Below are 24,974 nucleotides of genomic sequence, written 5' to 3' on the forward strand. Positions count from 1 at the left end.
TAGAGCAAGAATAAGTTTATTCGGCCTAGTATTAATAGAGTATTGTCCTTTTTCATCCACATGTTTAAGCTCGTACATTTAAACCAAATGTGTTGGGATAAATTTTGATTCTCCTTACATGTTCACAGTTGCTAATGGGGAAGAAGCTTGGAAGTTATATCAAAATAAACCCCAATTAGATACTGTCAATGAAAACATAAGCTTTCATACATAAAAGAAAACATAGGAAAGTGTGAATAATACACAGATATTCCCACTTTACATGCTCAGGACCTGTTTCCATCACCAATGATCAGAAGAAAATATAGTTCCATTATGAAATGAGCAAGAATATCCCTTGATGTATAAAAATACAATACAAAAAGATCACGCTGCTGTTTCCAAATCACCCAGAACAGTGGCATTGTAATACTCCACCGAACACATAAAAGGATATTTTCTATATTATACTTTTTATTTTTTAACATACAAAATTGGAGTACCCAATTATTTTTTTCCCCAATTAAAGGGGCAATTTATTGTGGCCAATCCACCTGCCGTCTATATTATACACTTAATCAAAATAATTAAAGTGCCCTCTGAACTTTTCACTGAAATAGGACAGTCCCGATTTTAATATTTGGTACTCCCCTGCAGCAATAACAGACACTGTATAACAGATCAGTACATCAAGCCAAAGATTGTGGAAGAACTTTATATAGTACACAATAAACAAAAGTAATCTTCTTCACATTGTAGTGTCGGTGTTCTACAAACATATTTTGGTGCTTTTCACTCAACTGATGAGGTAAATAAGTTTCAAATAAATAAACAAACGGCAAAGCGTTTTTTCTTGCATTGATCTTGGTGCCGTGATATCATACTGTTCTAGCTCCCACTCGTTTGTAGATATACACAGTCCGGTCATTCTTTCTGGCCAAGAGGCAGGAGTTGGCCTCTGCCCACTGGAAAAGCGACCAGTGCCCATTGGGGCCTTGCGGGAGCATGGTTGAGATGTGGCCAGACGGCACATCCCAGAGGACCAGGGTTCCAGGGGTTACAACTGCTGCAACTGATTGATCCTTCACACCTCCAACAATATACCTGTTCCAGAAAGGAATTGGTTGAAAATTTTAAAAGTGAGAAACATCTTAGCGAAATTTGATCAGAAAGAAAAAAGAACTGACTGTAAAATGGAAGCCCAGGGACTGGATTCTCCTCTGGCGGGATGCTAGTTTGCCGGCAGCCCGGGGGTTTCCCACGCTGTGGGGCAGCCCCATAATGAGAAACCCCATTGACCAGCCGGCGTAATGGAGCATCCCGCTGGCGGGGTGCAACAGAAATGTGGCTTGGCGGAGAATCCAGCCCCAAGTTTATGCCAGATATATATTTTTTGAAAATATTTTTATTGAACTTTTAACATTTTAATATAAAAAAATTGTACAAAACACATGCTTCGAAAAATTACAAACAGCAACAGTAGCCCCAGTAACAGGAATACAATCCAAACAGCCCACCTCCCCGCCCCCCCCACCATACGACTAACAGTGACCAATTCCTTAAGTACAATATGAAAGGCTGCCATCTACGATGGAACCCGGCGATCAAACCCCTCACTGTAAACTTCGAGGTACAGAAACTCCCATCAAGTCACCTAGCCATGCTGAGGCACGAGGTGGCATCACCTGTCTCCTGCTCAGCAGAATTCACCACCGAGCAATCAACGCTCACATCCTCCACTCCAGCTGGCCTGACGCCCCCAAGTATAGCTGCTAATGGACAGGGCTCTAAATCAACATTTATAATTTCCGATATGGTGCTGAAGAAAGATCCCAAAACCCCACTAATTTGGGACAGGACCAGAACATGTGCGTATGGTTCGCGGGCATTCTCGAACACCTATCATTAAACCCCCCCTCCCAAAAAATAGAATCATTCTGGCCTTGGTGAGGTGGGCCCTAACCACCTTGAGCTGGATCAAGCTCAGGATGATGTAGCATTCCCTGCGGAGGGACTTGATTTTCTTTTTTAAATTTAGAGTACCCAATTCTTTTTTTCCCCAATTAAGGGGCAATTTAGCATGGTCAGTGTACATCTTCGTGTTTGTGGGGGTGAGACCCACACAGACACAGGGAGAATGTGCAAACTCCACATGGACAGCGACCCGGGGCTGGGATCGAACCCGGGTCCTCCGCTACTTGGAGGGTCTTGATGCCCGATATTTGACAAAGAACTTGATTCTCACTCTACTTCCATTTTGGATCCACATAGTTGATGTGGGTATTCTCTCTATTAAACTCTAATCCATGTCATTGATCGAGTTAGCTTTCTTAGAAGTGACAATTGTTTAACGGCGCACCAAACAGAAATCTTACACAGAAATCTTTTCATAAACCGCTGGATGAATGTGTTACTCAAATGAATAGACTCCAACCAACACCCCATTGACATTTGCTAATTTAACCAAGGATTGAACCAGGGATCTTCCAGCATTGAGGCACTTTTCTAAAGGAGGACATTGGTGGATATTAATGCAGAATGCACCTTACCTTCCATTGCATTCCAGAGGAAGTGTATATGACATGACAGGCCTACTTTTATCATTTATTGGATTAACACCAACCATCTTTAACACACACACTCTCCGGCTGACAGATCCATCACAACTGCCAACATACCGGTGACTGAGGAGAAGGAACAATAGGCCCTAAAGCACAAGAATGAAAATTATTAAATAAAAATATTTACTTCCAAAGGACTGCCAAATTTTAATTTGCAGATCTTTCACTGCTACTTTGGGGGCTGCATTCACCATTCTGTCCACCTATAGTTAGATACTTATACCTATAGTTACATTAAGTCACTTGTTATTTTACGAGAACAGATTTTATCACTGCTCTGCAGATTTTTCAGTAAAATTCACAAACCAATGGCCTTGATCAGAAATGAACTAAGACAGTAATAATAATCTTTAGTGTCACAAGTAGGCTTACAGTAACACTGCAATGAAGTTACTGTGGAAAGCCCCTAGTTGCCACACTCTGGCGCCTACAGTAATGCAACTGCAAAGATTAAAAACAACTAGCAATGCTAAAAATGTACAACAGACTCTCACCATCTGTACAGCAGGGAAAACAGGTTTCAGGTATCAACCTCTGATCACACCTCGCGTTTGATAAAGACTTGCATGATAAACATTAACCTGTCTTTTTTAAATCTCCTCACTGAGGCACTAGATCACATTGTGCATTTTTAGTTTTGTATTGCAAATTGTTTATAATCAAGTGGCTGGCAAGTCAATTGGTCCAGATCTTTACAGTTCTAATTTCCTGGCATTGCAAAGAGTGAAAATAAATAAATGCTGTCCGTTCGTCTAGGGTTGTGAAGACTCTCCACAGCTTGGAATAGTCTATTAAAGGCAAACAACCCATTGGCATTATTGAGAATTTATTTTGTAGTATTCTTTTATTCTCAGATATATCAGGATTTTAGATGAAACTTTTATGCTTCTTGCTCTCAGTGCCAGTACTCTGTGAATTAAATGCAAAGTCACTCCTACATTTATACATTGGCGCCCAACTCTTATCAGACTGGCGTTTACGGTTTCCAACATTCGACATGGTGACCTCGGAAGCTCGAATTTACATGCAAATGATGCCAGTTTTGTGCCGTAGATTTGCACTAACTGGGAACCAGCTAAACCAATCAATTAAGACCCTTACAACCAAATACACATTTCCTTCCACCAATCTTTTAAAAAAATAAATTTAGAGTATCCAATTCATTTTTTCCAATTAAGAGGAAATTTAGCATAGCCAATCCACCTACCCTGCACATCTTTGGGTTGTGGGGGCGAAACTCACGCAAACAGGGGGAGAATGTACAAACTCCACACGGACAGTGACCCAGAGCCAGGATCGAACCTGGGATCTCGGCGCCGTGAGGCAGCAGTGCTAACCACCGTGCCACCATGCTGCCCTTCCTTCCACCAATCTGAACTGGATTCAAAGCAGGTCACCGAAGTGAAAAGTTAATGCAGGGACTCCGAGTTTTCCCCTCACATAGCTCACCTTCTCAGAGAAACGTATGCTACATGAAGCATTTCATTTTCCCCTGGACCCACTATCATTAAATCCAGAGTGCAATACAAATCCTACCCTGATAATCTGCCAATGCCCTCCCTTCTCCTGGAAGTAGCAATGTCACAAACTGGTAGCCTGCGAGATATCACCACTTTTTTCAGTTATAAAGATAAAAACATTTCTCCTTACCGACTCTGAATAGGCCTTCTGGCAGACTGTACCCGGGTAGCTTTCACTTAAATGGATCTTCTTCAGGAGATGCCCAGTCTTTAAGCTCCTAAGAGATAAACACAAAAATCAATGTGAACTGAGATTTTCTCCAAACCAAGCCTTGTTGAATATCATGTAGGAATCACTAAAACAATGGGGCAAAGCAGACAGAAAACAGAGGTTGTGGTGAGACTGGGATTAAAACACCTTCAGTAGTTTAAAAAAGTATTTTTATATTAGAAATTTACCTTGAGAAATGTCCCAAACCTTTAATTTCTTTGAAGTATATTGGTTGCTATGATAGCAGATACCATTTTTTCCTTACAAAGACCCCATTAACAGCAGTGAAATTACAGACTATTTTTCAATGGTGCTGGCTGAGGGAGGAATGTTGGCCTAGACATCTGGAGCTCATTGATTGGTGAGCTTTTTTTATTCGTTCATGGGACGTGGGCGTCGCGGGCTGTGCCAGCATTTATTGCCCATCCCTAATTGCCCTAGAGGGGCAGTCTAGTGTCAACCACATTGCTTTGGGTCTGAAGTCACATGCAGGCCAGACCAGGTAAGGGTGGCCGATTTCCTTCCCTAAAGGACTTTAGTGATCGACTATGGTTTCATGGTCATCACTAATTAATTCTTATTGAATTCAAATTTCACCATCTGCAGTGGTGGGATTTGAACCTGGGACCCCAGAGTATTCTGGGTCTCTGGATTACTCATCCACTATGCCACCACCTTCCCTGAACGTGTTGTGGCAATAATTGGCCTCATAAAAAGGGGCAAACTGGGTACTAACTTTTCCTGAATGGAAGGTGCTGAAGAAATATATGGAAGGTGAAAGAGGTTGGGGGGCTGCAGTAATTAATGAAAATATTAGCGTAGAATTTGAATACTGCTTAAAAGATGTTGGCAAACCTTTCCATCTTGTACTCATCAGAACAAATGTAAAAATACCAAATTTCAAATAATCAAAGAATTTATACCACAAAAGAAAGGGATACTCTGATTGGCTGAGGCATTACCATGGGGAATGCAACAGGGAACTAACTTTAGGCTCCCCATTCTTCCGAGAGACACAAGTTTTGAATATATCCTTTTCATTTGCAGAGAATGGATCCCTCCGTATGCCATTAGTGAGCGTAAATGAGCCACTTTATGAGCTTGACAAGATTATCTTAAATTGATTGATTAAGTATCACTATTAGCACACTCAGGATTCTTCAGCAAATGGTGCCCAATCGCAGAATCTAACAACAAACATAACGTTTTGAAAAAGTGGGCTGGTTGAATATGGCAGGTTACAGACCACGCAGAAAAGCTTTACAGGAATGGTTCCAGAGATGATTAACTTCAGTTACATCGATAAATTGGAGAAGCAGATTTGTTCTCCTTAGAGAAGAGGAGGTTACATAGAAACATACATAGAAAATAGGAGTAGGTCACTTGACTCTTTGAACCTGCTCCGCCATTCATTATGATCATGGCTGATCATCAAATTCAATACCCTGATCCTGCCATCCCCCCCATATCCCTTGATCCCTTTAGCCCCAAGAGCAATATCTAATTCCTTCTTGAAATTACACATTTTTGCCTCAACTACTTTTTGTGGTAGTGAATTCCACCGATACACCACTCTCTGGGTGAAGAAATTTCTCCCCACCTCATTCCTAAAAGGTTTACCCCTTAATCTCAAACTATTTATTTATTTATTTTATTTAAAAAAAAATTTAAATATAAATTTAGAATATCCAATTATTTTTTTTCCAATTAAGGAGCAATTTAGCATGGCCAATCCACCTACCCTGCACATGTTTTTGGGTTGTGGGGGGTGAGACCCATGCAAACATGGGGAGAATGTGCAAACGTCTCAGTGACCCAAGGCCGGGATCGAACCCGGGTCCTCGACCAGCTAAACACAGCACCAAGGGCTGCCCCAGGATTTTGGAAATTGACCACCCATCATAAAATCTCTACAGTGCAGGAGGAGGCCATTCGGCTCATTGAGTCTGCACCAACCCTCTGAAAGAGCACCCTACCTAGGATCAGGCCCCCACCCTATCCCCGTAACCCCACCTAACCTTATGGCCACCAAGGGCAATTTAACACGGCCAATCCACCGGAGCACCCAGAGGAAACCCAGGCAGACATGGGGAGAAAGTGCAAACTGCACAGTCACCCGAGGCCGGGATTCTGGCGCTGTGAGGCAGCCTTGCGAACCACTATGCCACCATGTCACCCTTCTACGATTTCTAGGGCCACTTCTTTAAGTACTCTCGGATGAAGATTATCAGACCCTGGAGATTTATCAACCATTAATCCCATCAATTTCCGCCAAATCATCTATCTACTAATACGATTTCTTTCAGCTCCTCACTGAATTAAGAGATTTGATGGAGATGTTAAAATTCATGAGAGGTCAAAACAAAGCAGCTAGAGAGAAAGTGTTTCCACTGGTAGAAAGGTCAAGAATCAAAGAACACAGATTTAAGACGACTGGCAAAAGAGCTAAAGGTGAGCTGTTAGAATCTGGAATGTACTGCCTGAAAGGAGAGTACCGGCAGATTCAATCCCAGCTTTCAAAAGAGAACTGGAAGAGCACCTGATGGGATAAAAATTTGCTGGGCAATGGGGAGGACAAGCTAAATTGCGCTCGCAGAGAGCCAGCACAGACCCATTTGGCCGAAAGTCCACCTTCTGTGCTGTATCCATTCTACAATTCCATTATCTCCTTGCTCTGCTTCAATGGGATCCTTTAATTTGAACCACCAGTAACAGTCAGGACCTGGGTTAGCGTTGTATCCAAAGGACAGAATCTGCAACATGGTGGTACTTTTAGTACTGCAGTGTCAGCTCATGTCCAAGATAGAGACTCGAATCCCCAATCATCCCCATAAGCTACCAACTGACCGAAGTTGGCACCATACCACAGTATTACCCTCTGATTAAAAGACAAGATTACACTGAAGAAAGCCAATGTTGCTGTTTTAATATTTTAGACACAGCCAATCACAGCTGACACAAGTAACTGCTATTAATCCTTGATGATTCTGTTATAAGGCAGATGCTACACATAGAAAACATGCTTTAAAGAAGGTGAGGGATGTATGGTTCACAATTGTCTGATGTTACATCAGAAGCATGTGCCCATCACACTGGCTTTAAAAATTTAAACCCCAAAACCTCTGTCTTTTAAAATTTACCATGACCTAACCGAATGGTGGAACGTGGGCAGTGGGCTGAGTGGCTACTCCCATCTCGGAGTTCCCACTTCCAAGATAGAGGGCAAGAACAGAAAAAGAGTTTCAAACTTTGTAAAAGAGATCAAAAGAATCGGGAAAAAAATTGGTTGGCTGATTAGTTTTTCTTTTCTTTTCTACCAAAAGTTGAAATAAAAATGAGAACGAGGAAGGAGACTGTATGTAGGAAATAAACAACAGCGACTGCAGGGCATGCAGAACCAGGGTGCATTTGACCATCTTAGTAAGGCTACTACTGATGCTCAAGTAGTTTATTTCTGCAAGATATTTGTACAATTAATTTCAGCCTTGCTGTACAAGCTGAAATTGTAGGAAAATGTCAGACGAGGAAGGCAGGACTTATTATAAAATCCCTACAGTATAGGATGCCATTCAGCCCATTGAATTTGCAGCAGTCCTTGAAAAGAGCACCTACTTTAGCCCACGCCTCCATCCTATCCCCGTAACCCCACCTATGTTCAGCTAAGAGGGTTAATAGAGTCAATGAATTAATCAGAAACTACCTGTATATCCAATGCTCTACTCCAGTTAGAAGCATTCACGCACTTACCAGATGACAATATTGCTCATTATAGTCGATCCAAGCAAAGCTTCTGCCTCCCCTTCGACGTCACTGAAAGCCAGTACCATCTCATTGGGTGGGACCAGCTGTGTGCATTGCTCACTCCTAAACACGAGAAAACAGGCAGTCACAAAACTGCAATTAGCTCATAAAACATTTCCTCTTCTCCCCCTGCTCCATACAGGCAACATTCCCCACTGAGGGCTCAGAGTGGGTACCACTTCAAGGACCTTCATTAAAAGTTTAGGAAATGAGAAACCATTTAAGCTGTGAATCGTGGGGAACCATGGGCGCGATTCTCCACTCCCACGCCGGTTGGGAGAATCGCCTGGGCCGCCAAAATTTCCGGGGACGCCGGTCCGACGCCCTCCCGCGATTCTCCCAAGCGGCGGGAACGGCCCAGTCGAGTTTCGCGGGCCGCAGGCCGGAGAATCGCGGGAGACACCCAAAATGGAGATTCTCCGGCACCCCCGCTATTCTGAGGCCCGGATGGGCCGAGCGGCCAGGCCAAAACGGCGGGTTCCCCCCGGCGCCGTCCACACCTGGTCACTGCAGTCGTGGGCGGTGCGTGAACGCTGGGGGGGGCGGCCTATGGGGGGGGGGGCGAGGGGAGATCCTGCACCGGGCTTCACCTGCAATGTGGGGCCTGCAATGTGGGGTGGCCCGCGATCGGTGCCCACCGATCGTTGGGCTGTCCTCTCTGAAGGAGGACCTCCTTCCTTCCGCGGCCCCGCAAGATCCGTCCCCCATCTTCTTGCGGGGCGGATTTGGACAGGACGGCAACCACGCATGTGCGGGTTGGCGCCGTCGTGAACCTCTACGGCGTTCACGACGGCGCGGCCACTTCGGCGTGGGAGTGGAGAATCCCGCCCCATGCCTTCCTGGAGTTTGCTTGATTGCACTATGTAAAGTCACTATAGTCCCAGATGATTATAGGCTGCTTTCCCCTTTATGGGGGAGAGCTGAGTGGTGGCGATTTAAACCGAGGATCACCACACCTCAGATGAGGGGAAGGTTGAGAAGGCAGGGACTTCATGAATAACCTCAGCTGGTATGGTGATTGCACCACTTACATATCCACTCTCAGACCTGGAAATGAGCATCACCATTTGTGATATCATTAACACATGGGGACAGAAAGCAGCACCACAAATAAGGACACATGAAATGGGAGCAGGAAGCGGCCATATGGTTTTGCTCTGCCATTTAATACAATCTAAACCCTTGCATCTTGCACTCATCATTTTAATTTTTTTAAACAAACATCAGACACACAACAATTAACATGCCCCACTAGCTTTGAAGTATTACTCAGCAGGCAAACCAAAACCGAAACGTGGTTAAAGAAAACAAATACAAATCAGAACTGACCTTCCTTCTTTGGATAGGGTGCTCAGTTCTATGTGTTGACTCTGGAGTGTACCACAAGAGCAGACCAGCCTCCTTCCAGGCAACCCAAGCACTGCGTTTATATCTCCGGCTTGCAGAAGCGTGCGTTCCAAACAACCTTTCTCTGTGGAGTGCAATGCTCTTAAAACAAACAGGAGCAGGAAAGAAAAAAATCAATCAGCCATGTTTCAAGAGAGACAGGCGCTGCCTGAGCAGTAATTTCACTTTGATTCATTATTAGGATTATAGCAGTACTCTGGGTTTTTTAAAAAATAGTTTGATGAAGTGAAACACATCAGTGCTGAAGACGTAAGGGATCGCCACTTTTATGCACTTGGTTTCAGCATTAGGTATGCACCCAAATTTGATGCAGTACAGGTTAGGTACAAAGCAGAGCTCCCCTACATCAAACACTCCTGATGGCAGATACAGCACAGGTTCAATACAGAGTAAAGCTCTTTACAGTGCCTGAATACTGTACTTTAGTCAAAAGTGAAGTAATTCTGTATTCGGGGGCAAAGTTGCATATGCTAAAATAAAGTTAAAGTTAAACCCTATTTAAAATGTTGCCTAATTATTAATGCACTACCATTAATCACCTCTCACTATTATGCTCTCTTTGACGATTAAAAAAAAGTCTCATCTCCCCTTATGAAGTCAAACACAAAAGTCCAAACAAGACAGAGAACAAGTAAATGTCCTGCTGCTGCAGTTCTGCTCTGTACCACAGAACTCTCAGTGTGAAGAGTAGCCCAAGTGGGCTAATGGCTGACAGTGAGTGCTTCCTGTAATTACATACCAGAGAAAATACGTGGATTAATTCCCAGCTTAACATTTAGCAACCACACCTATATGTAATGCCAATGTTCTTCCTGCAGAACTCAATTAGTCTTAGAAAACAGTTTTGCCTAGTGTCACCACACTACTTAGTATTTATCTCTAAGGATCATTGCAGGCCTTTTATCTATGCCAAAATAAATTGCAAAGAGGGGTGTCTATATGGGCCAGAGAAGACTCCCCTACTGCTTTCCTCACCCAGCATGGCAGGTGTTGGCCTGGGTTTGGTGTTCTGTGTTCACACCTCAGCCCGGCAGTGTGCAAGCTCATTTCCCATCACTGCATTATTGGCATGTGGTGACGTGGAAAGAACAATGAACGGAGAAGGGGCTCAATTCCAACAGTTTAATTATGAAACGTAACAGTACACTGTAGAATTGATTATTTTTATGAAAATAGCCAGTCTGAGAAAGTGCAAATAGCACAAAAATATCCAATTTCAGAAAAGTGTGTTAGGATACAAAAGTGCTCCACACTTTAACATTCAGTGTGAAACCCCCAATTCTCTGCAAAATAATGTGCATGCGTAATCAATCAGTTCTGCCGTATTGTCAGTCTTATCAATGTGCCTTACTTCACTTCTCTTATCTCCAGGCTTCCAAAGGCCACACACAGGATATTCACAGCATCTGGAATGGGGATGAGTTCGATTATAGGAACCTGCAAGAGACAGGGGAGTGGGGACCAAATCAACATGAAAATCAGGTTAAAAATAAAAATCTAATCGTGACAACCATGAATAGTCTTTCCTTTTTTAAAAATAAATTTAGAGTACCCAATTATTTTGTTTTTCCAATTAAGGCCAGTCCACCCACCCTGCGCATCTTTGGGTTGTGGGGGTGAGACCCACGCAGACATGGGGAGAATGTGCAAACTCCACACGGACAGTGACCCAGGACCGGGATCGAACCTGGGACCTTGGCGTCGTGAGGCAGCAGTATACTGAATCCTTCTATGGGGCAATTATAGAGATGGGCAATAGAAATGCTGGCTAGCCAGCGACACCCCCATCCCGTGAAAGAATAAAAGCAACTCTGACAGAACTGAAAGCATTTGAGTCAAACATTTACTTTTATTGCTGTTCAAAGTGAACTATTGATCACTGACCTTTAGACAGTCAGACCAGTATTAAGGTAATTTGCAACTAGAAAAGAACAGGCATCCTTACCTTATCAAAGGCCCATGTATGGATGTTAGTCCACTGGTTTAGTTGCTGTGGGGCCCACAAGAATACTGCTGTTTCACAAGCACAAGCAATACACAAAGCTTTTGTCCCGCTCACTATCCAGAACACTGTACACAAATCAGTAACACAGGAAGTGGATGGATTCTACAAATACAAGTGATAAAATAATTTAGCCTCTTTAAATATTAATACAATGATAAGCTGTTCCTCTTGCAGAGCTACTCTACTGCACAACAACCAACATGGCTACTACATAGGACCAGTTCTATCAACCGAGTGTCTCTCCCACATCCTGCACATATAATACAAAATCAAAAGGCTCCCTGCCAAGTTTGTGCATTCAGAAAGTAGGCTTCTATATCTGCCCAGTAGTTTTGAACAGTTAAAATGTGTCCTTCTGAAGAATCACAATTTCACATTTCCTGTTTAAAATAAGACAATTTGTTCCTCCTGCTGTACGTGTGATAGCTAATTTCGTGGGACTTTGTTCGCCCAGAGTTCCCAGCATCATTCCTAGGGGCTAGTACAGAACTCGTCAATAATTTAAACCATCGAGTCAGTTTTGAAATCAGGTTATATCATTGCACCTCAAGTCACTTTGCAGAGAAAACGCGACCGTTTAAATCTTGGCAGTGTTCAGTATTTACTAACCTGTAAAGTGGAGATTAACTGCAAGGTTTGTCGCTTCAGGCTTTGCTCAAACTGATGGGCAGGAGGAGCAGAAGTCAAGGCATCATCATTTCCCTACCAAAAAATCCCACAAGATTTAGTTAAAAGGCTTTTGGAAACGATAAAAGATCATTACACACACCCTATTCAAGAATGTAGAATTGGGGCAGCACCGTGGCGCAGTGGGTAGCACTGCTTCTGCCTCATGGCGCCGAGATCCCAGGTTCGATCCCAGCTCCTGGTCACGGTCCGTGTGGAGTTTGCACATTCTCCCCATGTCTGCGTGGGTTTCGCCCCCACAACCCAAAGATGTGCAGGTTAGGTGGATTGGCCACGCTAAATCGCCCCTTAATTGGGAAAAAAAATTGGGTACTCCAAATTTTTTTTTTTTTTTAAATGTAGAATTGGTGGATTCGAGGTGCCTGTACAAAGTCAGTGCTCTCCCCATCCATGGTTCAAAGGTAAATGAAAACTGCCAAGCTGCTATACGGACACATGTTCTCACTTAATGCTGTTTCCTACCAAAGGCATTTGGGACAACATTGGAGGGGGCAAGGAAACAGCCACCAAAGGTGGCAGATGTAACATAATTACAGAAATAATAATTGCTTTTCTTTTGTTTAGGTAGATTACACAGAGTTACAGGTAGGAACTGCTGCTCTCTGCAGCAGGGACAGTTCAGAGGTTCAAAGAAATATATGCTCTTTTTAATTCTGCACCTAGGTCAGTCACACATGCCTCCGGCAAGTTGCAGCAGGCTGGCTCAGCAGATTGGTCCACAGGATAAGCTAGTCCCTTGTGGGAGAGTCATTGACCTCTACTTTGAACTTCTGCCATAGCAACACACAAGGTAAAGGACTCGGTATGCCTTACCCTGCACTCAACACTTTATGGCAACAAATCTTCCACCACACGAACCAGCACGTGCCGTGAAACAAAAATCATACCTCTTCAATTACAGAGCCCGGTTCAGCAAATTTCACAGCACAATCCTTGTTCAACACCTCTGACTGACTGATCTTTGTCGCACAACTGCCGTGGAACTGCTCCGGAGGTTGTTCATCTGCATCTAGATGTTCTCTTGCAGACAGAGTGTCTCCTCTATTTACTACTGGCACCACTCCTTCAGATGTCTGTAACGTTTGCCCACAGCTCCCATCATTATTCTGAACATCCTCATACGCATGTGATAGTGCGCCAGTTTGGAGTGCACCAGTTTGGAGTGAGTCTTGATTTTGATGGTTATTTTGGGAAAGGATTGAAGAACCGAATGCAGGAGTGAAGCCAAGTGAAGGGAACACAGGGCTACCTGCACCTTGCTCACGCTGGTGGACGTTTCCTGCCTGTGGGGTACAGGAAGGTGTTGACAGCAGAACGCTGGTGGACAGTTTACTGCCAGATATATCTTCTGGTCTTTTCTGACTAGAAGGAGTAATTGCACCATCTGCTGCTGGTTCCTCAGGGGTCCTGCTCCTTTCCGTGTGGTCTAAACTCTCTAGGTGAAAAACATATATATATGTAAACCATCACCATGGACTTTTAAGACAGACAAACCAGTGCTGCAACTAGACTGATTCCGCTACCGTTGAGAGGCTAGCACCGGTGTCGCTTGGAACACAATAGTTTCCAATGAAAAATGGTGCGGGAGTCGCCGGGTCTGTGATCGACACTCGGGAGGCTGACAAGCTGCAGCCACACATACACATTACACTCCCCACACACACTCATACCAGCCAATAACATGTCACTGTTACAGCTGATGGGTCGGCTGGGGCCAGAAGGCATCCAAGGGGGGGCCCCGGGGGAAGACACCTCTCCGACCCGTGACACTAGGTTCAAAGTGGGGTGCATGCGGTGTGCGCAGTTGCATGGTTGCCTTGCCGGCTGCGGCAATGGTGTTCCATGCCCGTTCATCCCGACCCCACAGCCTACCTCCTGGTCAACCCCCGCCACTACTCCCCCCGGCCCTGGCAGAAGTGCCAGCAGCACAACTGTCAGCAAACAATGGTGATATTGGACACCTTTCGTATCCCCCCTCTCCCACTGCAGCCACCACGCCGGTTCACGATTTTTAAAAGCACAGTGAACCACAGCATCGGGAACTCAGCCCATCGGAGACGGAGATTCGCGGAGGCCCTGGAGAATACCGGATCGAGCCTGTTAATGATATGCAAACAATGTCTGCTGTCTAGAACGCACTGACGCCGTTTTCAAGGTGCTGGAGCATTGCAATTTGGAGTCAAATCGGCTTCTGCCACGATTTCAGCGTCGGAACCGATTCTTCACCCAATCACCTTTCCCGATTTCGCCGTCAGCTAATCGAGAATCCCGCCCAATATCTTCACCACTCCTGTATCACAGGCCAATATGCATACAGTCTATCGTTAATATGCAAAATATTTGTACTGTGTGGGTATGATTCATAAATAGCTTATGCAAAGATAAATCTGTACCATGATGTACTGTTTGTCTAACCTCTTGGAATATATTAGTTTATAAGGATATCTAACTTGGAAAAGGGAATAAGGTAAATGTTGGGCAATTAAAAATAAAACTGTAAATTTTGATTGGAATATTAAGATCTTCTTTAGGAATGACTGAACAATCTTACTTTGTGGGTGGTGTTCCTCGCGGCTTTCTGTCGCTTGTTTAATGTCCTGTGAATGTGGACTGTCACAATTCTCTGTTTCCACCAGAGTTTCCACAGTACAGTCAACGATATTGTGTTGGGAAGGAAGAAGCGATTTCCTCAACGATTCTGCTTTTAGCTTCTCTTTAAGTTGACCGTATTCCTCATCAGGGAGGTCAAAATCCTGGACCTCCAGGCTGTGAAACAGTTTTTTGACAACAGGCTTTTTAACAGAGAGCAATGGTTCTGAGCAGGTCAGCGTCCCACCTTCAAGTCGAGTGGTGGGTTTCCTGGAGCCTGCACGTGTTCTACGATAACAGTTACCTATTGAGAATACACAAATCACCTTATATCAAATGTACAATCTCAAATGTACAGTAAGTCCTTCTCAACACCAACTTACTATTTCACTTAAAAACTGTTCAAAAAGTAGACTCGCTTAACGCTGCCAGTTTCACTTTAACATAGTTTTCCACAGGCAGCCTCTTCTGTCACCTGTCTGCTCAAGATCCCCCCACCCCCCCCAACCTCAGTCCCTCTTCCTCCAACTCCCGGCCTTACCTCTTCACCTCCATGCTGACTCTCGACCACGCTTCTCTCTGCAACCCCAACCCCCCTTTGCCCCACCAGTTGCTGAGCCCTTGTCCTTAATTGCTAACTCCCCCACAATTCCCACCACCCCCTCTTGCCTCTGGGCATCTGTTCTTATGAGTTGTTTCGTGATTTTCAGGAAAGCAATCACAGCTTTTAAGTGAGGGTGTTTGGTTCCTCACTGTCTTCAGGTGATGTCCCGGAGGACTGGTGAATAGCCAATGTTGTTCCTTTGTTTAAAAAGGGGGGCAGCACGGTGGCACAGTGGTTAGCATTGCTGCCTACGACACGGAGGACCTGGGTTCGAATCCCAGCCCTGGGTCACTGTCCGTGTGGAGTTTGCACGTTCTCCCCGTGTCTGCGTGGGTTTCATCCCCACAACCCAAAGATGTGCAGGTTAGGCGGATTGGCCACGCTAAAATTGCCCCTTAATTGGAAAAAATAATTGGGTACTCTAAATTTTTAGATTAAAAAAAAAGAAGGGTAGCAAGGATAATCCAGGGATCTACAGGCCGGTGAGCCATCAGTGGTAGGAAAATTACTGCAGAGAATTCTTCGAGACAGGATCTACTCCCATTTAGAAGCAAATGGACGTATTAGTGAGAGGCAACACGGTTTTGTGAAAGGGAGGTCGTGTCTCACTAACTTGATAGAGTTTTTCGAGGAGGTCACAAAGATGATTGATGCAGGTAGGGCAGTGGATGTTGTCTATGTGGACTTCAGTAAGGCCTTTGACATGGTCCCTCATGGCAGACTGGTACAAAAGGTGAAGTCACACGGGATCAGGGGTGAGCTGGCAAGATGGATACAGAACTGGCTAGGTCATAGAAGCAGAGAGTAGCAATGGAAGGGTGCTTTTCTGATTGGAGGGCTGTGACTAGTGGTGTCCTGCAGGGATCAGTGCTGGGACCTTTGCTGTTCGTAGTATATATAAATGATTTGGAGGAAAACGTAACTGGTATGATTAGTAAGTTTGCAGACGACACAAAGGTTGGTGGAATTGCGGATAGCAATGAGGACTGTCAGAGGATACAGCAGGATTTAGATTGTCTGGAGACTTGGGCGGAGAGATGGCAGATGGAGTTTAATCCGGACAAATGTGAGGTAATGCATTTTGGAAGGTCTAATGCAGGTAGGGAATACAGAGTGAATGGTAGAACCCTCAAGAGTATTGAAAGTCAGAGAGATCTAGGTGTACAGGTCCACAGGTCACTGAAAGGGGCAACACAGGTGGAGAAGGTAGTCAAGAAGGCATACGGCGACTTCTGGTTGCGGCGATGACCAGCTAAGCCGCACGTTTCGGCGGCTCAAGCTCAAACGGACCTTCGGGCTCTTTTAAGAGCCCCAACGGGAAATTCTTTCGTGACGAAACCCGGTGTGGGGTGAGACAACAGGGAGTCCCCCCCAGCGGAAAAGAAAAATATCGGCGGCGGCGGCCAGATCTTGGAGAATCCTCGAGGACAGCAGCAGAAGAAAGAAAGGAGCAAGATGGCGTCGGAGGGAGCCCAGGCGACATGGGGACCGGACCAGGACGAATTTGTAAGACGGTGTGTGGAGCTGCTTAAGAAGGAGGTGCTGGCCCCGATGCTACAGGCAATCGAGGGGCTTAAAGAGACACAAAAGGCCCAGGAGATAGAGCTCCGTGTGGTGGAGCAGAAGGTAACGGACAACGAGGACGAGATCCTGGGCCTAGCGGTCAAAATGCAGACGCACGAGGCGCTCCATAAGAAGTGCACCGAAAGGATTGAAGTCCTGGAAAACAGATCAAGGAGAAAGAACCTCCGGATCCTGGGTCTCCCCGAGGGAGTGGAAGGAGCTGACGGCGGGGCTTACGCGAGCACGATGCTATGCTCGCTAATGGGAGCTGAGGCCCCCTCGGGCCCCTTGGAAGTGGAAGGGGCCCACCGGGTCCCTGCGAGGAGACCAAAGACTGGAGAACCACCTAGGGCGATGATCGTGCGATTTCACTGCTTCAACGATAGAGAGGTGGTTCTGAGATGGGCCAAGAAGGTACGAAGTAGCAGATGGGAGAATGCGGTGATACGAGTGTATCAGGATTGGAGTGCGGAGGTGGCGAGAAGGAGGGCGAGTTTCAATAGAGCCAAGGAGGTGCTGCATAAGAAGAAAGTAAAGTTTGGGATGTTGCAGCCGGCGCGATTGTGGGTCACGCACCAGGATAGACATTACTATTTTGAAACGTCGGAAGAAGCATGGACCTTCATTCAAAAAGAGAAACTGGACCAGAACTGAGGGACTAATGTTGGAGGGGAAAAGAAAATGCTGATGTATAGAGGTGTAAATTGGGGAGGGGGGGGGACACTGAGAAATGTGGGCGCCGGTGGGGGGGAAGAAGAGACACAGGCGGGGGACGGGGAAGTTCCTCACACGGGGGGTCAAGGAGAGAGCGGGAGAAGCCGGGGTCAGTTGAAGTCAGCTGACTTTCGGAAGCAATATGGGGGGAGTAACTATGCTAGATGGGGATCTAGGGAGGGGTGGGGAGGGGGGGTGGGACAACTGGGTTGCTGCTGCGGAGATCGAAGGGGAGCTGGTAAGAGAAAAGGTGGTCGAGGCGGGAATGCGCCGCCTGAGGGACGGGTGGGTGCGCGGAACCGGGACGTGGGACTGGCCAAGAGAGGGTGATGGCTAGTCGACAGGGGAGGGGGGCGGGCAGCCCCCCAGTCCGGCTGATCACGTGGAACGTGAGAGGCCTAAATGGGCCAATTAAGAGGGCCCGAGTGTTCGCGCACTTAAAGGGGCTGAAGGCAGATGTGGCCATGCTTCAAGAGACGCATCTGAAGGTGGCGGACCAGGTTAGGTTAAGGAAAGGATGGGTGGGACAGGTGTTCCACTCAGGGCTGGATGCAAAGAATAGAGGGGTGGCCATATTGGTGGGGAAACGGGTGTCGTTCGAGGCTAGGAACATTGTAGCGGACAGCGGGGGCAGATATGTGATGGTGAGTGGCAGACTGCAGGGAATGGAGGTCGTGCTGGTCAACGTATATGCCCCGAATTGGGATGATGCGGGATTTATGAAGCGGATGCTGGGACGCATCCCGGACCTGGAGGTAGGAAACCTGGTAATGGGGGGGGACTTCAACACCATGCTAGACCCAGGGTTATATAGATCTAGATCCAGGACCGGAAAAAGGCCGGCAGCGGCCAAGGTGCTTAGGGGGATTATGGACCAAATGGGGGGAGTAGATCCGTGGAGATTTGCTAGGCCGCTGGCCAAAGAGTTCTCCTTTTTCTCCCACGTCGGTACACGTGACAATAAACAAATCCAATCCAATAGGATGGGAATAGAGGGATACAGACCCTCGAAGTGTAGAAGATTTTAGTTTAGATGGGCAGCATGGTCGGCGCAGGTTTGGTTGGTCGAAGGGCCTGTTCCTGTGCTGTACTTTTCTTTGTTCTTTGTTTTGTATTGCATATGGAAATTGACAGGCAGGACAAGACCAGCTGGTCGACCAAGTCTGCCCTCGTATCAATTTAACCATATTGGGCTTTCCACAGTTATGGAAAAAGTTTGGCAAATCATTAAATGTGCAAACATTCAGGTCAGAGGTAAGTCAGTAATAACCCCTATTTTTCCAATTTAACAACACTCACGGGGCTTCTCATGAAGCATATGCCCCTCTATGGTGCAGGCACCAGGATACCCTTACCATACTGCACAGAGTTCAGTGCTTACACCGGGATCTATTACAGAACAGTGGATCCCTCCAGTATCTGATCATTTAAATTTCCCTCCCGGTGTTTGTAAAAACTGTAAATAAACTTTTCACAATTGTCCTGGCTCTTTGAAAGTCAGCACTTTCAATTCTAATTGGAAGAAGTGGACCTATTGCTCATTGATTGAAGATAATCCCAAAGGCAAAACTCAACAGAATACATAGGAGTTAGGTGGAGACCATTCAGTCTCTCAAGCCTGTTCCATCATTCCATGGGATCAGGGCGGATCGGATTGTGGCCACTTTCCTTCCTTTTTAAAAAATAAATTCAGAGTACACAATTCCTTTTTCCCAATTAAGGGGCAATGTAGTGTGGCTAATCTACCTAACCTGCACATCTTTGGGTTGTAGGGGTGAAAATCCCGCAGACACAGGGAGAACGTGCAAACTTTACACAGACAGTGACTCGGGGCTGGGATCGAACCCCGGTCTTCAGCGCCGTAGGCAGCAGTGCTAACCACTGTGCCACCGCGCCGCCCACTTTTCTTCTTACCTCCTAAACCCACATACCGTACCCGTATACCAGCCCCCTCTGACATCACACTCACCTCAGCTTAAAAATCAAAAAATACCTAGGATCCACATAACTTGGGGCTAATTAAATGATGATAATAGACTCCTTAATGACACCATGAATCCTCTCATTTCCTACCTACCCAACTATAGCTCTGTGCAATCTCTCTGCTCATCAGCCTCATCCTCCACAACAATGATTACTACACTTTATAAAGTACATCTTTTGGCTGAGTAGCATTTTGAGACCTCCTGAGATTGTGAAAGGTGCTATAGAAATGCCAGTTCTTTCTTTTCTCCTAAACAAAAACTAATGTGCTGTACCCACTCTGTAATGTCGGCACTCAAAGAATCAAGTCAGGCGACCGGCAGTCAAATCTATTAAAATTCAACAATGCGCTCACCTTTCGAGAGTCTCACCCTCCTTCTGGGCTGAGACACTTGGGCCAAAGTGTCCTCTCCGTACGACTCAATCCCCAATGGAAACAACTGCCGTGCACCATTGAAACTCTTCTTCATCGAGATGCCAAGAAAGGGATCTTGCTGAGTCTCTGGGACCATTTCCTGACTGTCGGTATCACTGTTCAATCCGCAGTGATGCTCTGGCACACCTGATACAGACTCCCTTTGTTCTGTTGATGAACCTTTTGAGTTTTCTTTGAAAGGCCTTACTAACACATCACTGGTCTGGCTTTCGATGGAATCCTGTAGTGGTTTCCCAATGTGTTTAGGTTTGGCCGAAGTCAGATTAGAACTCTTGATATTAAAGTTAGTCATGCTCGAAAAATCATGACCACCCAACTTATTTACTGTATTTCCAAACAGTTCATTAGTGTTGGGCACTGGCTGACAGAAGTTATTTTCATTCTCCTCGTTTTCTCTCTCACTACGAACATCAGAAGCTGCAACACGTTGAACATCAGAAATTGTGTGATTATTTAAAGTCCACTCCGTAACTTTCAATACCTTAGTATCATCCGTGAGCTTGGGTTTTATAGATCCTCCTCGATCTCTTTTTCTCCCTTTCACATGGTTTGATTTAATACTTTGGGAATCAACACCAGTGTTCCAGGGGTACTGTGAGTGATGCTGTGAAGAAGCTGCATTAGATGCTGCAAAATCATCCTCCTGACTGTTAAAAAGTAATAATGTGTCGCTGATCTCTCCCTCAGCCTTGGGGAGGCCTTTTGCTGGGGTGCCCTGTTCAAGTGTGGACTTCCTAGACCTCCCTCTGCCACCACTTCTACACTTTCCCAAGTGGCTGTGAATCACTGCGTTGAGATCTACCTGCCGCTGACAGCTGGTCATGCGTCGGGTTGTCCGCACATAATACTCTACAGGGAAGAGAAGGCCCTCAACAAGGGTACAAGAGTTTAGTGGGCTGTCTTCTGAAGCTTCATGTAAATCAGAATTTCCCTGCAGCCGATCTAGTTCTGACGCTACTGCCTCACTTGCAAGATTGCTCTCAGAGGCTTCAATGAGTTCCTTGGGGCAGTTTAGCTCTTCTTGCTGTGGCCGGGTGGCTTCAGCCAGTGCCTCTGGGTCCCTTGAACTGAAAGCTTCATTTTCACACACAGACACTGCTGCAGACTTGTCACCAGGACTGCAGCAAACTGTGTCATTCATAGTTTTGCCCAAGGGCGAAGTCAAGTGATTACCTTCTACCTCTTGTGCTTCATTTTTGAATGGCACAGAGTCTTCTTCACCGTGAGGAGAACCATTCTCCTTTACATCTCTACCTAGTGCCGCGGAGACACCGTTGCCTCTATTAAAGAAGGAAGATATTGCATTCTGTTCATTAACAGCTGAATCCAGTTCTTCTATTTCTTTAACAGAGGGTTCTTCAGAACTTGCCAGAGATGCATTCAGTTCACTGGCTGCTTCACACACACCCTTTTTCAGTACTTCACCGGACTTCCTTTTCTTCAGTTTCAGACGACTTGGAACTCGAATGTCTGACTTTGTGACGGGACCCGTTTCCACCGCTGGGGAAAAGGTAGGTTCTGCTGAAGGGTCTTCAAAACTTTCACACGTTCTTGTCAAAGCCACATTTGGGCCACCAATGGAGTCTCTGATTTCAGGCTCAAGGTTAAAGGTCACTGTTGATTTTTTCTCGTTGCTTTCTGGGACTTGGCTTCTCCGATATGAAGAACTTGACTGATGCGTATCCAAAAATGGCAAGGACTCACCTTTGTAAAAAGATTCAAGAAACATACATTAGGTTCTGAATTTCTTTTTCTTGTGGGAGTGGGGGAAAGAGAAGGAAACAGAGACAGATACACAATCTGAATATAAAAGGTAAACAGGGCCACGAGTTTTTTTTTTAAAATGAAAACATTGGTGTAACAACTTTACATTATCCAACAGGCAGAAGAGGCTCGAGGGGTCGAATGGTCGTCTCCTATTCCTAATCAGCATGGATGCAGAGTGGGTAGGTGACAACTGAGAAGTAAGTAAACTCCCAATTGGAATTTGCACAGAATGCAGGGGTGTCCCGGTGACATGTCACTTTAAGGTTTCCATTTGTTGTAGGAAAGTCTGTCACTGAAGTCAATATGATCAACAAGTCACCCGGGAGCAAGATCCATTCTAAAGTTTAAAATTATTTACTGAAAACGTACCAGTTGTCTGCTGGGTTGTGCTTTGCTCCTCCAGTGGCTGATTCTGTTGTGCGATGGTGTTTTTAACATGATTCCGCACAAGCTCAGCTTTCTGTGCACGCTAGTGACAGAAAAGAAAAGTTTAACAGACTCGCCAACATAAAGTCAATGAGAGGGTAGCCTCAATTATGCACTCAAGTTCTTTAATGGGGCTTGAATCAACTGCCTTCCAACTCAGAAGCAAATGCCATTAACTAGCCTAAGCCGATATACAAGCTCAATTTGGTGAAATCAATACCTTAGTATTATTCAAGGATTCAACTACAATTTGACCAGCTAAAACCACACAGAATGCTGTACCCACACCTTAATGTGTCATGCTGTTTGATGTGGTATATGTTCATTAAATATCAGATCATGTCAGCGGATGGATTTCTTCTCCTCACTCACACCAATAGTCAAGACTGCATTTGAAAATGTCAGAACTATGCAGTAGGTATAACCTGGACTGACAGAGTACCATTGGGACATCATCTTTTTGTATATATCATATTTTTAATGAGTCATTAAACCAAGGCCCATCTGTCTGCTAAGGTGGACATAAAGGGTGGGATTCTCCACTCCCACGCCGAAGTGACCGCGCCGTCGTGAATGCTGTCGAGGTTCACGACGGCGCAGAACGGCCCCGGTCCCGACCGATTCAGGCCCGGACAATGGGCCAGTATCGGGGCCGCGTCATCTACACGCGCCAGGCCTTGTCGCCCGCGTAAAAGCGGCGCCGCATAGATGACGCGGCCGCCGCCGCATAACGGACGTCATCCGCGCATGCGCGGTTGTCGTCATGTCTAAATCCGCCCCGCAAGAAGATGGGGGACGAATCTTGCGGGGCCGCGGAAGGAAGGAGGTCCTCCTTCAGAGAGGACGGCCCAACGATCGGTGGGCACCGATCGCGGGCCACCCCACATTCCAGGTGAAACCCGGTGCAGGATCCCCCCTCGCCCCCCCACAGGACACCCCCCCCCCCCCCAGCGTTCACGCACCGCCCACGACTGCAGCGACCAGGTGTGGACGGCGCCAGGGGGAACCCACCGTTTTGGCCTGGCCGCTCGGCCCATCCGGGCCTCAGAATAGCGGGGGTGCCGGAGAATCGCCATTTTGGGTGTCTCCGGCGATTCTCCGGCCTGCGAAACGCGACCGGGCCGTTCCCGCCGCTTGGGAGGGCGTCGGACCGGGTCCCCGGGATTTTTGGCAGCCCAGGTGATTCTCCCAACCGGCGTGGGAGTGGAGAATCGCGCCCAATAGGTCCCATGGCACTATCAGATGAGGCACAGGAGAGCACTTCTGTTCTGACCAGCATCAAAACTAGTCTATTGTTTATAGTCGTCACACTTTCCTTATAGTGGACAAATTGGCTGTCGACTAATAATCAGTGGTTGGACTTCAAATGACACCCGAGAAGTAGAGCCAGTCAGAATGAAGAACAACCTAAACAGAAACATCAACCTCTGTGCTTATTTCAAAGCTGATTACGCTTCCGTACATTTTCACCTATTATCACTATTCTTTTCATAAGTGCTTAATCGGCTGTAAAGCTTTTTGGGACATCAGGGGCTGTTTAGCACAGGGCTAAATCGCGGGCTTTGAAAGCAGACCAGCAGCATGGTTCAATTCCCGTAACAGCCTCCCCAAACAGGCGCCGGAATGTGGGGACTAGGGGCTTTTCATAGTAACTTCATTTGAAGCCTACTTGTGACAATAAGCGATTTTCATTTCATTCATTTCATCCTGAGGTGGTGAAAGTTGATAAAGGAACAAAAGTCTTTATTTTAAAAGTAAAAACACCCATTGGCTTTTCGAACTGACAAGGAAGGTCAGAATTCATGGACGACAAAAGGCCATGGCCCATCACGATCACCTTCTGCTGTCCTGGCAGTTGCATGATACACCGGCAATGGAATTGTTAACAAATCTTAGTAAACTATTTCTACTAATTAGTCTATAACAGACCAAGACAATGAGGCAAGGAAACTCTAACTGAGGGAGAATTTGGGCAACCAAAGCCTCAACTTCACCTCCCGCATCTAAACTGCACTCACCAGTTCTCAAATACGTGACATGTTTTAAAGAAGGGGACATTTACCTGTAATTTATAGACTGTCTTTACATATTCTTTCTTCAGCAAGGCCAATCGTTCTTTGAGCTGCAAGTGAAATGAATAATGAATTGGGTTAACATAGTTGACTGTTCAGGACAGCACGGTGGTACAGTGGGTTAGCCCTGCTGCCTCACGGCGCCGAGGTCCCAGGTTCGATCCTGGCTCTGGATCACTGCCCGTGTGGAAATTGCACATTCTCCCCGTGCTTGCGTGGGTTTCGCCCCCGCAACCCAAAAATGTGCAGGGTAGGTGGATTGGCCGCGCTTAATTGGCCCTGAATTGGAAAAAATGAATTGGGTACACTAAATTTAAAAAACATAGTTGATTGTTGTTGCTGCGGAGGGAGAAGCTGAGGGTTTCACTTTACCTGCTCCCTGGTTTCCCGGCTCAGGGGTTTTTTCACACTGTTTTCCATTGTGAGAGGGGGAATGAAGAGATAACTCTCAGTGTGGATGACAGTCAAGCAGTCAGACCGCCAACCCGCTCACCCAAGGCAGCACGCAGGCCCGGGGCCCAGGGCCAAACAGACTGCCGCCCCCCCGCCAATTGCAACCAATCAGCTCACAGGCTCGCCTCTGGCCCCG

General features: G+C 46.1%; 1 protein-coding gene across 1 annotated transcript; it reads right to left on the reverse strand.

The window, feature by feature from the left end:
• palb2 (partner and localizer of BRCA2) lies at positions 1-24,926 on the reverse strand. The gene is made up of 14 exons (XM_072481162.1): positions 24,758-24,926; positions 24,376-24,435; positions 22,257-22,356; positions 20,040-21,824; positions 14,783-15,124; positions 13,119-13,666; positions 12,154-12,246; positions 11,485-11,646; positions 10,891-10,976; positions 9,462-9,620; positions 8,079-8,195; positions 4,251-4,338; positions 2,529-2,686; positions 1-1,083 (listed from the first exon to the last, which is right to left on the reverse strand). The coding sequence occupies exons 1-14, from the start codon at positions 24,803-24,805 to the stop codon at positions 858-860; spliced, it is 3,972 nt and encodes a 1,323-aa protein (XP_072337263.1). The 5' UTR covers positions 24,806-24,926; the 3' UTR covers positions 1-857.
• Positions 24,927-24,974: the final 48 nt, after the last annotated feature.

This window comes from Scyliorhinus torazame, chromosome 17, assembly GCF_047496885.1.
Source record: "Scyliorhinus torazame isolate Kashiwa2021f chromosome 17, sScyTor2.1, whole genome shotgun sequence".
Classification (NCBI taxonomy): Eukaryota; Metazoa; Chordata; class Chondrichthyes; order Carcharhiniformes; family Scyliorhinidae; genus Scyliorhinus; species Scyliorhinus torazame.

What these genes read in the sequence shown, in the direction of transcription:
- palb2 (XM_072481162.1), bottom strand. Translation starts at nt 24,805, where the DNA reads ATGGAAAACAGTGTGAAAAAACCCCTGAGCCGGGAAACCAGGGAGCAG. An exon ending in AGTTAATCTCCACTTTACAG is followed by an intron (nt 11,647 to 12,153) that starts GTTAGTAAATAC and finishes TTGTATTTGTAG; the next exon opens with AATCCATCCACTTCCTGTGT. An exon ending in CTGGAGATAAGAGAAGTGAA is followed by an intron (nt 9,621 to 10,890) that starts GTAAGGCACATT and finishes GTTTGTTTTAAG; the next exon opens with AGCATTGCACTCCACAGAGA.